General features: G+C 37.8%; 1 protein-coding gene across 1 annotated transcript; it reads left to right on the forward strand.

Moving 5' to 3' along the window:
• The first annotated feature begins 1,822 nt into the window (after nucleotides 1–1,822).
• MGAT4C (MGAT4 family member C) lies at nucleotides 1,823–14,432 on the forward strand. The gene is made up of 3 exons (XM_063394993.1): nucleotides 1,823–1,969; nucleotides 9,210–9,357; nucleotides 11,149–14,432. The coding sequence occupies exons 1-3, from the start codon at nucleotides 1,823–1,825 to the stop codon at nucleotides 12,303–12,305; spliced, it is 1,452 nt and encodes a 483-aa protein (XP_063251063.1). The 3' UTR covers nucleotides 12,306–14,432.
• Nucleotides 14,433–14,771: the final 339 nt, after the last annotated feature.

Here is a 14,771-nt window from a genome sequence, read left to right on the forward strand (position 1 = left end):
TCAGCCATCAGCACCTCTGTAAATAAGCAACTTGTTTTGAGCTGCTGAGCTACAGAACTCAAGCAGACCAGAATATAATATGAAGACAACCTTGTTGCTCCACCCTTGTACAGCGGTAGATACAAGCAGGTTACTTCTACTGTTTAGGTAAGGCTGAATCCTTAACTCAAGTTGCCATGCTTAAGGGTAAAGTAGCACCACAGGGACTTTTTATATATCTGCTTATGGAGGAAATAGGTAAGGAAAGTATGCGATAATCTCTAAAAGCAGGACAAAACACAAATCCCTAGTATTATCAGAACGTGATGATGAATTAGAATGGATCAAATAGGAAATGGTTTACTAGAGTGAGTGTGCATGAATGCGGCCTAGAGAAATTATTCTACAGATGGCAAAAAGTCTTTTCCTCTGAAAAAGAAAAATAAGGAAAAAAATCTTTCTTTATGTAATTTTTTCCTCTCGGGAAGAGCCATATTGAAATCCAAATTGAATTTTGTTTTAAAATTTTAATAGACATAAATTTAAATATTTTAATTTCAATTTTTTGTTTCAAGGACTTGGTTTAGTAAAAACAGTCTCTTTCTGGATGGTCATTTGGGATGTACTGTTTCAAAAAATGTTAAAATTCTCCTGGGCATTTTAAATTCTACACGAGAAAACCTTGCACTGTCAGGTGAAAATCAATTCTTGACCTTTTACAGAGATTTCACACCTTTGTAGATCCTATAAAGGACAGCATCTACACCCTGTAAAGGTATGGCATTGCATTTTTTGGCTCACCACCTCTTCACTGTGTATTTTTTCAGAAAGTCAAAGGACTTACAATTTCACATTACTGTGTAAAATAGCACATGTATGTCTGATAGCAACACATACATGTACATAGAGATCTGGTGTCTTACAAGTTCCCTCTCTAGAGACTGAGGAAAGCAATACATCTCATTTAGAAAGGAAAATATTTATAATTTATGCATCTTTATTAATAATTTTGTTTAACTGCTTGGTGCCAGTTTTATGAAACAAATTGAATTTATACTATTCTGATAGCTACTTAATTGTGCATGAATAATGAAGACAAAATCTTCAAGCGAAGCTGTGCCTTCAGAATTGAATTGAATGAAGCCTTTTGTTCAATATCAAAGTAAAAAATTTTTGATAATGGTGAATATTCTGCTCAAATGGTCTTAAAGAATATCAGAGGTCTCACGGTAGGAAATTCTGAGACTATTTTTCAAAAGATGAATGGCACTATCTGCAAAAAAAAAAAAAAGGTAAGATTTATCTTTTTTTTTTTTTTCTGTGCAAATTTCACTGGCACAGTGTTCCACAGTGCAATCCACAGACCAGATACAGAGATGCAAGAGGAAGCAGCTTTGGGAAGATGTAAGGAATTCTGCTTGTACGTGTGTACAACCCTAGGCACGTTCTTAGCTAAAAGCTCACAGTGTAAAGGTGTCAAGTAGCACCATCAGACAGACTCTGGCTGGGGGACAGCGGTGAGGAACAGCCTGAGGGACAGCAGTGAGGGACAGCCTGAGGGACAGCAGTGAGGAAAAGGCTGGGGGACAGTGGAGAGGAACAGGCTGGGGGACAGTGGAGAGGAACAGGCTGGGGGACAGTGGAGAGGAACAGGCTGGGGGACAGCGGTGAGGAACAGGCTGGGGGACAGCAGTGAGGGACAGCCTGAGGGACAGCGGTGAGGAACAGGCTGGGGGACAGTGGAGAGAAACAGGCTGGGGGACAGCGGTAAGGAGCAGACTGAGGGACAGTGGTGAGGAGCAGACTGAGGGACAGCCATGAGGAGCAGGGTGGGGGGACAGCCATGAGGAGCAGCCTGAGGACAGCGGTGAGGAGCAGGCTGAGGCTGGCACCGGCAGGCCTGCGCTGCCACCTGGTGTCAGCAGCGGTGTCAGAGCCTCCTCCGTGGCGCGTCTACCGGGGCGCGCCCTCCCTTCCGTGCATTTACTTGGTATGGACCTACCAAGAGATCTGATGAACAAACCCCCCCACTGGCACGATGTTTTGCTTTCAGATGTTTCCACGTGCAAAACAGTGATGTCATGGCTTTGTGTGAAGCCAGCACAACGCAGGTGTTCTCTGAGTGATGACAGTACTGTGCTCTCCTCTCTCTATTCATCAGTTTTACTCATGACAGTCCTATGTTCCTCTAGCCTCACCTATGTAATTCCCTCTATATTTATTCCTAATCCAGCATAGGAATGGTCTAATACGGCCAGGAAGCATAGTTCTAAGCCCCTTCCTCACCCTTGGGGACTTCAGACAGGTGGCTCAGGGCAAAGATGGGGAGCTATGTAACACCACAGTCCAGCCAGCAAATATGTCACATACTGTCACTCTGTGACTGAGAAAAACCCACATTTATTTATTTCCAAGTTTGTTTGTTTTTTTTTTTAACCCAAAGAAAATGTAATATGTTCACAGCAACTGCAAGCACTCTACCCCAGACTAACTGCATTTTCAATAGTCAGGATAGTTAATGCCAACAATATGAGAAGTGTCAGTATTTAATCCATCCAATGATCCTCTGATTGGTTTTTAAAAGAGTGTAGTGGTTTGAAAATCCACAGTAATTGTACTGTGAAAAGAAGAAGAGAGGGAGCAGGGGAGAAGGGGACTAAAAAACAACAACAACAAAAGAATGAAATAAAAATGAAACCCAAATTGTATGTGTAACAGAGTCTTTTCTAAAACAGGGGCAACCTGTTATTTCCACAACAGTCTGCTGGAATCCACAGACAACTAGCAACTGCTGTGCTGTCACAGGGAGTTGCAGGGGTATAGGGAGGCCTAGTGTTTAGAGATTCATGTCCCTAACACTTCTTCCTGAGGTTTATTTTCAATGTCCTTGGATATTAAGAAAAAGGAAATCCTTAATGTAACTTAAAAAAATATCTACACTGGGATTTTAAGCTTCAGAATAATCAGGTTTCTGTAATTCAGCCCACCCTAAATAAAGACAGACAAAAATATATATTGTTACTGATTCCTTTTTTCCTTCATACAGCCTGTAATTTGGTTTTATTCTCAACATAGTGAATATAAAAACACTCTGTGTACAACCAGCCTCCATTTACTGCAGTTCATTTCGAATCTATGGATTCCTTGCAATTATTAATTGCATTACTAATATTTGATATATTTACCTACTAGTTCTCTAGAGTCTAATGGACTCATATTTTATACTGTTAAATGTGTTTATAGTTTGGCAAAACAAATATACATTGGATTTTGTGCTTGGTAGGTTTTTTGTTATGAAGACAGGATATTTTTTTATATGACATGACAAATCATTTATGGAACTCCTAATATGGCCTATTTTGTATCAGTGAAGATGTTCAACACTTTCAAAAATGAAGGTACTTGAGTACAGGGTTTAACCATTGCATGTGTAGTGTTTTTACTACTTCACACAGGCTAGCTTGAAGTCTGCATTTGTATATAACTTCTATATACTACATTTGATTGAAAAATCATGAATTGCTGTAGAAAATAGTTAAAATATGAGCAAGAACATAACACATAAATAATAATTTATAGTCTGATGTTTTGCTAATAATCCCTCAGAGTTTGCACAGTGAGATCTTTAATCTAGGGCCAAATCTTGTTCAAACACATACAGTCCCTGCACAGGTTAGTGCTTACAATTTGGTGTACAAGAACAGCATTCATCTTATTTTACAGAGTAAAATGACTAAAATGAATATGCAATGTTGCCCAGAACGCAATAATCAACCACACAGAGGCAGAGGTCTTCAGTGAAAGCTGCTCCCCACCGAGAAAAAGAGGGCCAGCCTGTTTATTTCTTTCCTTTTATAATTTTGTGGGTCTGGAAGCACATTGGCTATTGGGGTTACTACCCCTTCACCCCACTGGCCATGCCAGCTGTCAACCAACATTGTTTTCAGGCTGGAAATATGTAAGCAAAGGACAGTGAACAAAAACAAGAAAGGTTGTTTATGTTCCAAAGCGTGAGAAAGTGAAAGACTGACTCTTAATATTGCAACAGTAGCTAAAGAACTGACTCCATCTTACAAGCAAGTAAAAGGCTTTAAAAAATCTCAAAAAAACCAGAGCAACAATGCAACATTGTGATATGATTAGACAGTCCTCTTTCTTGATCTTGAACAGAAATACTGAAGAGGCTTTGTGGTCTCTGTGCTACCCTTATTTGATTTATCTAATCAAGTTGGTAAGGATTTCACAATACTCTGCTCAGATGTGTCTGGTCTAAGATAGACACCCACCTTTCTTCTGAAGATGGAAATAATACCTCCACTGAGAGTTTTTCCATCCTAGTACGGAGGCCCAAGGCTAAGGGATGTTATACAGTCTTGGTAGTGCTTTTTCACTTCAGAGAAGGTACCTTATATGTTCCTGGAAGCTCTGGTATACAGAATTCCTCTATTGGTAACAACACTGAATCATGCAATGATTTCCTCCTTGCCTGTTGACCTGGCCTGTCGCTGGGAGGAGACACAGGTACATGGGGGAGCAATGCACAGCACCATCTCTAGCTACCAAGTTGGGATCTCACAGCTAAGCATAGCAAACTAAACCAATGCAAACTAAACTCACAGTTGATGCACTTCTGCCACAGTGACATTATAAGCCAACTTTAAAATGGGTATGACAGTACATACGGGTTTTTTTTCTTCATTGAGGCACACACAAAGAAAAGGAAGCTTAGTTTGTAGTTAAGATTGTATATTAAACCTGAAGATGACAATGCCTAAATGAAATTAATTCTGCCTGAAAATGCAGTCTATGTAAGTTTGAAGGGATTTGATACATCTGAAGGTAAGTTTAGTTGTTGTCATGCTTATCAGGTGGACCATTCTTGTAATGCTGTGGTTTTATTCATAGGTGACACTACTGTATGCAGTTCTTCACGAGACACAACTTGAAATATTTTGATAAAATGAGATGCTTGCGGAAACGATCAGCAGTGTCATTCTTAGGAATCCTTGTTGTTTGCTTGCTGTTCATGAACTTGTACATTGAGGATGGTTATGTTTTGGTAAGTTGCGCAGAAATGATCCTGGAACAACAAAAGAGTAAAACATCCCTAGTAAAACAGTAAATTGTTGAGGATAAATTACGTCTGAACAATTTGTGAGCTGGGAGCTTGTTTTTCCATATACACAGCAAATCTCACCTTGGAATACTGCATTAAATGCTATTATAGAAATAAAACTATGAAAGAAAGTTTACACCCATTCCATCTGCTTTAAACTCCTTCTGTAAATAATTTCATTTTAGTGAGTTTATTTTGTGTTTTTTTTACTTTCTGTAACTCAGATTTTAGTCTAACAGTGCTACAGTATTAAAAATTAGACAAATGAAACCTAATGTAGGTTTACGATTTTGAAAAAAAAATGTGGAAATATTTATGTTAGGAATTTCAACAAATAAGCTACTGACAACATAACGTAACTCTACGGTTTATTTGTAACCTAGGGGTGTTTCAGTGCTGAATGCGAAGTGAGCTTGGAGACTCGATTAATGAATTGAATTTCCAGTTCTTTGGAGATTGAACTGGGCCCAGTAAAAGACCATAGTGGTTGAAAAAATGGATCTTGAAAATAGTAAAATTACTAAACTGAATTTGTTATATTATGATATGACTAGATAGTGCTGTCTTTATCTTCAATTGAACAGGGACTGTATGGATTTTCCAATATTTTGAACGGTGAATTCTGATCTTATTTGTATCTGAAAACAAAAATAATAGTATGTCAAAGAGCGTAATACACAAATAGTAAAATCCTTACATTATTTATCAGAACCAAGTCCTAATTATTTTAAAATATTATAATTATAAAATTACTTATAACAGTATTGTAAATATTTACAATATTATTATGCTAGTTCTTCTTTAAGCCATTGAAAAGGTAGCCCATGCTTGTAGAATGTTACTCCAGCACAGACGTATTTCTTTGTCTAACACTAAGGTTTTGCACTTGTTTATTAATTTAGCATTTCTTCCATATGATTAAATTTGACCTGGCTTATCATTTTTTTCCCTTGTTGTATTTTTTCTTATGTTTTTTCTCTGTTTGCTAATTGCTTCAAAGTCCCCCAGATGTTTCTGCAAGTGCTTTTATTATCACCGCTAATGGTGTTCCTCTTGGCTTGTTTTTGAAATCTTTTCCTGTCCTATTTGCCAGCTCCCCAGATGGCTCTGTGTCTTATTCTTAATTTGCTCTTCCCCCTTCCCCCACCTTTTATAAATTCACTCTCTTTCATTGCTTCTCTCTTCACAGTCCTGGCATGTTTGCATTCATGTGGCTCTCAGCCAAGTCTCTTGCCAAGTCTCCTGAGAGTTCTTCCAGGTCTCTTGATACCTTTATGGTCCATCAAGTGTTTTTCAAGTGTGTGAGGATGTTGACTTTTCAGCTTATTTATTTAGTTTTATTCTCAAATTTCCTGACCCTGTCTGACAGCTCCAAACATACCATGTCTGGTGTGTTTACTCTGCTGAGGTAAAAGATGAGCAATTTCAGTGTTTGTGGTGAAGAGAAATATACTTGGGGAAAGCTTTTGAGGACAGCAGTCTAACCAGTTTCCCTCAGGGAATAAAAATCTGAAAGTCTTCAGAGCCCCAAAGGCTCTCTGAATTGCAGCCAAACTCTTGCTGGACTATCTTCTAAAGGTTACTGGATAGAAGGAAGACAACTGACCCAGAGTTCCTCCTTCCAGTCTCAGGCAGCAGGCTGTGCAAGGGTTTGTGATGCTGGCACCAGATGTAAGACAAGTGATCTTTTTCAAAAAGTTAGAGTATTAAAATGACATTCATTTTGGTAAACCTTAAAGAAGGGAGAAGAGAAACTTCCTGATTTTGCTCAAAGGGTCTCACATGTCCAGAGAATCCCTTCACTGTTTTCTGCAGGGCATTTTCTGCAGAAATGAAAAGTAAGAGCCCATGTGGCAAAATAGCTGAACTATGCTGGGCAGTGGGTATGCAGTTGTGTAGTGCTGATACATGTGTATTAGAAAAGCAGTTTAAGATGCTTCATCTGCAGTGTATGATCAAGCATTTTGAACATATATTACACTAAAATATACCAGATATCACAATATACACAAGGGGGTCTTATACCTGTTCAGAGTTGTAAGTGGATTGTAAGTGAAGCATGTGTTCTGCACTCTCCTATGAATTCTAATCACTAATTTGGGCACTATGCAAAGAACAGCACTACTGTTGTTGACACAGCATGCTTAGCAAAGCAGGGTATCTTCATACAGGATGGAGAACTCTGGCATTTCATCCTATGGCACCCACATGAAACTCCCAGCAAACACTGGAATATATGTTAGAGGTTAGTTAACAGATGAAAGCCAAAACCATTCTAGAAAAGTCTAGAGAAGAAAACCAAGGACAGCTAATCAAGTTCCTCAGCTTCACTGACCTCTACATAGTAGTCAGAGATAGATGAAACAGATTTTAATCTTCTGAAAAAAATCCAGATTTCAGTTTTTCCCATCATTCAACAAAAGAATGAAATAGCAACTATTAAGAAGAAATGTTAGCCACAAAAGGCATTTATTGAAGAGGGGGATAAAAGGAAAATTTTTGTGGTCAGTTTAGATATTTTACTTGTTAAAATCAAAACATTTTCTTCTTACATTGTCTATTTCTAAACATTTTATGTAGCAAAACCTCAGCAGAACAAGTTTCCATTTCAAAACCTTATGAAACAAGGAATTTTGTCTCTGTTCTGGAACGCATGACACAATTTTTTGATATTAAAGAAAGGGTTTTGAAAAAGAAAGCTTTTGGACCAGGCTTTTGTTCTTTTCCATCTGACATTTTTCATGGAAAATCTCATGGAAGTTTTGGTGTATTTTATTTCTAGATCATTGAGTTACATTTTAATCTTGAACCTGATTGTCAAACTTCCTCTCGTAATTTAAAAGCAAATGCAAAGTGGCACATAAGCACTAGAGAGAAATTACTCAAGAGACACTGAGGATCAAGAGAGCATAACAGTGCAGGTAGATGCCCCTGGATGTCTGCCAAAGATCTTTACTAAGCTCAGAAGTGGATTATTTACTACTTCTATACAAGAAAAACAATGAACTACAAATGAATGTAAGATCAGTTTACAGAAATATTTCTTCATGCTATAAAATATACCTTTGACACATTTTCTAATATTTATGCCATTAAATATGAGTGCTGTTTACTGTTTCTGTGGTTGTTCTTGTCAGCAGCACTACTATTATTGTACAATGCTCCCATTTAATGACAGATCCAGAAGTTTTAGTGCATTAACATACTACATACACCAGAAGAAACTAACTCATTCATAAATGTGCTTGTCATCAGACTAAAATCAAACCAGATAAATTAAATAAGCATTCCTACTCTTAAAGTCAGTCCTCATGATCTGTTAGATTTTTTTTCCCTTTTCTTAAGGTCTAAGGAACAGATTTTTTCCTGAGGCCAAAGTGGCCTTATGGACAGGGCACTACTGAAGACGCTCCTTCCCTTCTGTACCTTTACTACAGAAGGGAAGCCTCTTGGAAGGACTGAAGAAGGAGGCAGGAAGAGGAAGCATGGTGATAAATGTACCTTTTGACTATGCCATCAAAAAATGTTCTCCAAATTCAGAGAAACTATTACTGTCTGCATGATCACATGCATTTCTTCTTGTAGCAAACCTGAGCTAAGCTTCTCAGAAAAACTTCAAAATGAGCTAGGTGTCAGGATCTAGATTTGTCTTTCCTTTTCAGCAATTTTGGTAGAATTTTTAATCACTGAAAACATTTTTTTTAAACTTCCCTGTTTCTACATCTTTGAAAATTATCTTATCTGTTGCTGAGTGATGTTTTCTTATCCCTCTTTTGAACACCTCAGCATTTTTTGGCCAATAATTTAATGTTTGCTACCTTTCCAGAGTTTTCTGCAAAGTGCTTTATTCCTTTGACTGTAATCTGAAGACTTATGGTAGATTTTCTGTGGCTAAAATGTATGATATTCAGTAATACTCATTGGCCTGGGGGGGGTTTGTTTGCTTGTTTTTGTTTTAAATGAGGTGACATTTACATGCTTTCATGAAAGCTGAAACTGAAAAACATTATTCTTGGAAACCTGCCTGTCCATGTTTCCTCTCTAGCTGGCATTCACAAATGTGTTTCTCTCTTTCTCTCTCCCTTTTTTGTTATTTTTGTTTTCTCGCTTATAGGAAGGGGACAAGCAATTAATCAGAGAAACAGCCACGCACCAGCTCAACCCAGAGCGTTATGTTCATAGTTTTAAAGATTTGTCTAATTTCTCAGGATCTATAAACATTTCCTATCGCTTCCTAGCTGGCACACCTTTGCCAAGGAAAAGTAAGTAACTGCAATTTGAATGTTGCAAAATGAGGTAATTCAAAAAGGTGTGAAATCCATATAGTCCCTGTGGTATTTCTGTGCAAGAGGGGCTGAGTTAAGCAGTGACAGTCTCAAGAGAGTTAGTGGGACCTCTATCATAGGCCATTCTTGAATGGCTGCTAGTCCGGACCTGGCAGTGATTGCCCCACCTTCTGACCAACTGCCTGACTTGTAGATACCCTGCAGGCAGCCCCTGGATGGTCTGTGTGAGCATAACTCCATCAATCTCCTCCCAGGCAAGAGGAAGATGATTTAGAAAGCAGAAGCAAGGCATATGCTTGTGGTGTTCCACAACCACCCTCTGAGACCATACTGTCAACCTCTGTATAACAGGTGAATCCAATCTTAGCCATGCTTGGAATCATATGGATACACCCCTCAGGTCCACTATTCTGCTGGCCCAGCGGCTGCAAATGGACCTCCCCACTCCTTCAGCTGTGCTAAAAAGGGAGCTGAATTGTGCTATTATCAGAACAGTAAAGGAGGATTCTTCTCACAGCCGTCTGCAGACGGACTATGTAGTTATTTCAGACATGGTTCAAGACTTTCCTCTAAAAGTGAAATACGGCCATATCTAGACTTCAGGCAGATGTCCCTCGGGTTCCAAATCAACCATTTTACATACATAAACAGGACTCTGAAGTCCAAGCCCAGAAGATAAAATAGAATAATATGTGAATTGTAGAAAGCTATAAAGTTTGTTCAAATTAAATTTGAAAAATTTGGGGCTCTGTAGGCACTGTAAATGACTTCTGGGGGTTGTACTTCACTGTACAACTTTATTTTGAGCAAATTTAACCTCAAGGGAAACCCTGAATCACTATCAGAGCAGTCTGTTACAAATGACTGTATTTTAAGAAAGTTGAGGTAGGTTCAACTTAAGTACACCCTTTCAAAGTCTTAACATTTTTTACATCAGAAGTTAAAAAAATAGAGATATATTACCAAATATCTGAAAATAATCCTGATTTGAAATGCTGGTAAAAATGCAATGACAGTGACTGCAAAACATCAGAGATTAAAATTCTTATTTTATAAGATGTATCTCTGTCTAGAAAGAACATAACAGCATTAAAAATTATTTGTACAAGTAAGAAGAGAAGTTCTCATCCATATTAAAATAATGTCTAAATTGCATCTTCCAAGAGGGTGTTCCCTGTGAAATGCTTAACGAGTCCTGAAAGAGGGTTAGAAGAAAAACTACTAGCAAAGAAAAACTAGACAAATTCCCCTAAAAATGAAGCCACTGAGAAATAATTATCCATGCAGAATTCATAAAACTGTAAAATTATGCATAGATGTAACTAGACTTTTAGAAGGCTTAAAATTATAAAAGTTCTGCATTTGGTAGTTCCTTGTTTTCAAAATATGGTGTAAATAATCCCCTTATAATCCCCTTTCTTTTAGCAGCCTTATCATTGTATATATGGCTTTGTCTACAAGGCATAAATGTTCACAGTGCTTTGGCATTTGTCCCCAACACGCTACTCCTTTGCAGTAAACAAGTGAATGTTTAACACAATAGTCTCTATATGTCAATTTGCTTGCAATATCATACTGCTTAATGAAAAGGCAATAAAGGTCCTTTATTGCATGCAGCTTAATAAATTCACATACCAAATTTCTCAGTCTTCAGCATTCGTGAGGTTTATTTGATATAAACACAGCTCTGGAGAATATCTGTGTGATAAAATTGCTTCCAATATCAGATACTCAGTTTCTGTTTGAATTGTCTTTTGTATCTTACAGAGTATCTTACAATTGGACTATCCTCTGTAAAACGGAAAAAGGGAAACTACTTGCTTGAGACCATCAAGTCCATATTTGAGCAGTCAAGCTATGAGGAACTCAAAGAAATTGCAGTGGTAGTACAGCTGGCAGATTTCGACTCGGCCTGGTGTGAAGGGATGGTCCAGGATATTTCACAGAAATTTGCACATCACATAATTGCAGGCAGATTAATAGTTATTCACGTCCCTGAGGATTACTATCCTGTACTGGATGGCCTTAAGAGAAATTACAATGACCCCGAGGACCGTGTGAAGTTTCGATCAAAACAAAATGTAGATTATGCTTTCCTTCTAAACTTTTGTGCTAATCTTTCTGATTATTATGTGATGCTGGAAGACGACGTTCGCTGCTCAAAGAATTTTTTGACTGCTGTTAAGAAAGTAATTACCTCACGAGAAGGATCCTACTGGGTGACATTGGAATTCTCCAAGCTGGGCTACATTGGAAAGCTTTACCATTCTCATGACCTACCACGCCTGGCCCATTTTCTGTTGATGTTTTACCAAGAAATGCCTTGCGATTGGTTGCTCATCCACTTTCGTGGCCTGTTAGCTCAAAAGGAAGTGATACGTTTTAAGCCATCTCTCTTCCAGCACATGGGATACTACTCATCTTACAAAGGAGCTGAAAATAAGTTAAAGGACGACGATTTTGAGGAGGAATCCTTTGATATCCCTGACAACCCACCTGCAAACTTGCACACCAATATGAATGTATTTGAAAACTATGAGGCAAGCAAGGCTTACAGCAGCATTGATGAGTACTTCTGGGGCAAAGCTCCTTCTACTGGAGATTTCTATGGGATTGTATTTGAAAAGCCCATCAAAATCAGTAAAATTAAAGTTGTCACTGGAACTGAAGATCGACAAAATGACATTTTACATCATGGGGCCTTGGAAGTAGGGGAAAAGATTGTAGGCAGTAAAAAAGGAAGGCAATGTACAACTTACTTGAGACTAGGGGAGTTCAAAAATGGTAATTTTGAAATAATGGATGTAGAGCACAAAGTTCTTTTTGATATTAACTGCATGAGAATACTTGTTACTAAAAGTCAAAAAGAATGGCTGATTATTAGGAGCATTAGCGTCTGGACTTCTCAAACACCAAATCAATAAAGCAAGTCCACCTGAGAAGGTACAGAGTGCATACAATCAACTGGGTCACAACTGGTGCCACTCCCCCAAGAAAAAGACATTTCCAGCTCTTCACTAGAGACACAGAATATCTGGGGAAATCACAAAACAAGTAAAGCAATTTATTTTTTACCAGTTTGGTCAGGCAATATACAAACATTTATTTGTTGAAATTTTTGAATTTTATAGAAAAAAGGTTCTCAAACCTCTCGAGATCTTTAAACCCTTTTTTATTATTATTTCTCTGTAAGAGAGATCTTGTGGACTATACAGAACAAAAAACCCCATCTTATAATTGCCAAAAGTTTTAAATCTATGACCATTATGTTGTGAAAAGAAATTGGATTGCACCTTATGCACAAAAGAATTTAAAATCTTATGGTAATATGCATTTCTACTGTAGTTGGTAATGTGTTTCTTTTCCAGGCAGTTGTGACAAGGAGATCTGTCCTGAAACTGGCAGTTTACTTCTGAGCACTGTAAGAAAATAGTGTGGGTAGTCATTGCAACTTCTTGTCAAAAGAGAATGTATAAAATTATAAATCTGACATGACAATTATGTAAAAAAATAGATAATTGCATCTGTTATTTTGTCTCAACAAATATCCTTTGTTCTTTTTCCTGGGTCCTTTCACTGAAGTGAGCACTATTTGGATTTTGTATTACCTAAGGGACCAATTTACTCTCCTTACTTGTTCAAATTGCCTCACACCAAGCAAGCCTTCTGCTTGAGTACCAGTGTTAGTATCAAACCCAGGTACCTAAAGAGCAGAACTGTTCTCTTAGAGAGGCATTTTAACAGATCTCAGCTTTAACATTTTCTGTTCCTTCATGGTATGGAGAACTCCCCCTGACAAATTTGCAGGTAGCTGAATACTACAGCATGGTTTCCAAGGATTTTCATACCTTCCATATCTACCAGTTCATGCATGATACAAATGCAAAGTGTACTAGGTTAATTGGTTGGGGGTGAATGTAATCTCCAGTCTGTCCTGGGTGATCTATAGTCAATAGAAGAGACACAAAATGAAGAATAATACAATGAGAAATTAATGTGTTTCTGAATTGGGGGTGGGGGAGTTGGCCATTTTGGGGTTTTTTAAGTTTTCTAATCCTGCTTGTATTAGTATTGTAGACATCTTCCCACTGCCTCTGGTTATTTCCTATAAACATATTTTGCCTGGCTTTAGACAATAAGCAGAAAAGTTCCTCCAGTCCATACGACTTCAGTGTTAGCTCTGGGCTTCTAGTGCATCACACAGGGAGGCTGTATAGCATATGATTTACACTATATGCATACATTTAGATTAACAGATTCTGTGGAGTTTTTTCCTGTAAGAAATTCCCTAGATTGTCTCAGTAGACACACTAAGAAATATATGAGTAGCAAGTGTGACAGAGATGAACACTGTCTTGTCAATCTCATGAATACTGAGCTTATCATCTGATTGCATTTAGGGGGTTTAGTTAAACCTGGAAGGCAAGAATTAAATTTCAAGAATGTTTGCACTGACAAAGAGTGAACTAGCTACTGGATGAGTACATAAAAACCTAACGTTGCTATTTCAGAAGGATAAATTATTTTTAAAATCTACACAAAACATCAATGCAATTGATTTTCCTGGTTCATAAATCTGGATAAATTCGGGTCCAGCTTTGGCAAATCACCCAACACAGAGGTAAGGTATATTGTCAAATAAACCTCCTGATATATGCTTCTACATAACTCAGAAAAACATCTTTTTCTCAAAGAAAGTCTTTGCTTCTTTGTTCCATAATATACACCTAAATCTTTACATATCGTCAACAAAATAGATTAAAAATGTCATATGTGTTCAACTTGAAAAGGAAAATGAAAACTCTTTAGAAAAAACTAAAATAAATGCTAATCTTAAATTATTATGAATACTTTTGAAGGATTTGCTTTTTAATATTGATATTCCACATTTCAAAAACAATTAGCTGGTAAATAGTTATTAGTTAATCCCCCCTTTTTTTTTAATAAGCTGTCATTCTTCTATTTTTCCTTTTATAGAATCACAGAATGGTTTGGGTTTAAAAGAATCATAAAGATCATCTAGTTTCAAACCCCTGCTATGGACAGAGATGTCTTCCACTAGATCAGGTTGCACAGAGCCACATCCAGACCAGTATTGAACACCTTCAGGGATGGGGCATCCACAGCTCCTCTGGGAAACCTACTCCAGTGCCTTGTTGTCATCACAGTAAAGAATTTCCTCCCAGTGTCTATTCTAAATCTACTTTCTTTCGGCTCCAAGCCATTCCTCTTTGTCCTACCACTACACTCCCTTGTAAAAAGTCCTTCTCCAGCTCCATAGGCTCCCTTCAGTACTATAAGGTGCTATGAGGTTTCCAAGGAGCCTTCTATTCTGCAGCTGAGCAACCCCAACTCTGAGCCCTTACTCGTAGCAAAAGTGCAAGATTTCA

The sequence above is a fragment of the Prinia subflava genome, chromosome 4 (assembly GCF_021018805.1).
Source record: "Prinia subflava isolate CZ2003 ecotype Zambia chromosome 4, Cam_Psub_1.2, whole genome shotgun sequence".
Taxonomy (NCBI): domain Eukaryota; kingdom Metazoa; phylum Chordata; class Aves; order Passeriformes; family Cisticolidae; genus Prinia; species Prinia subflava.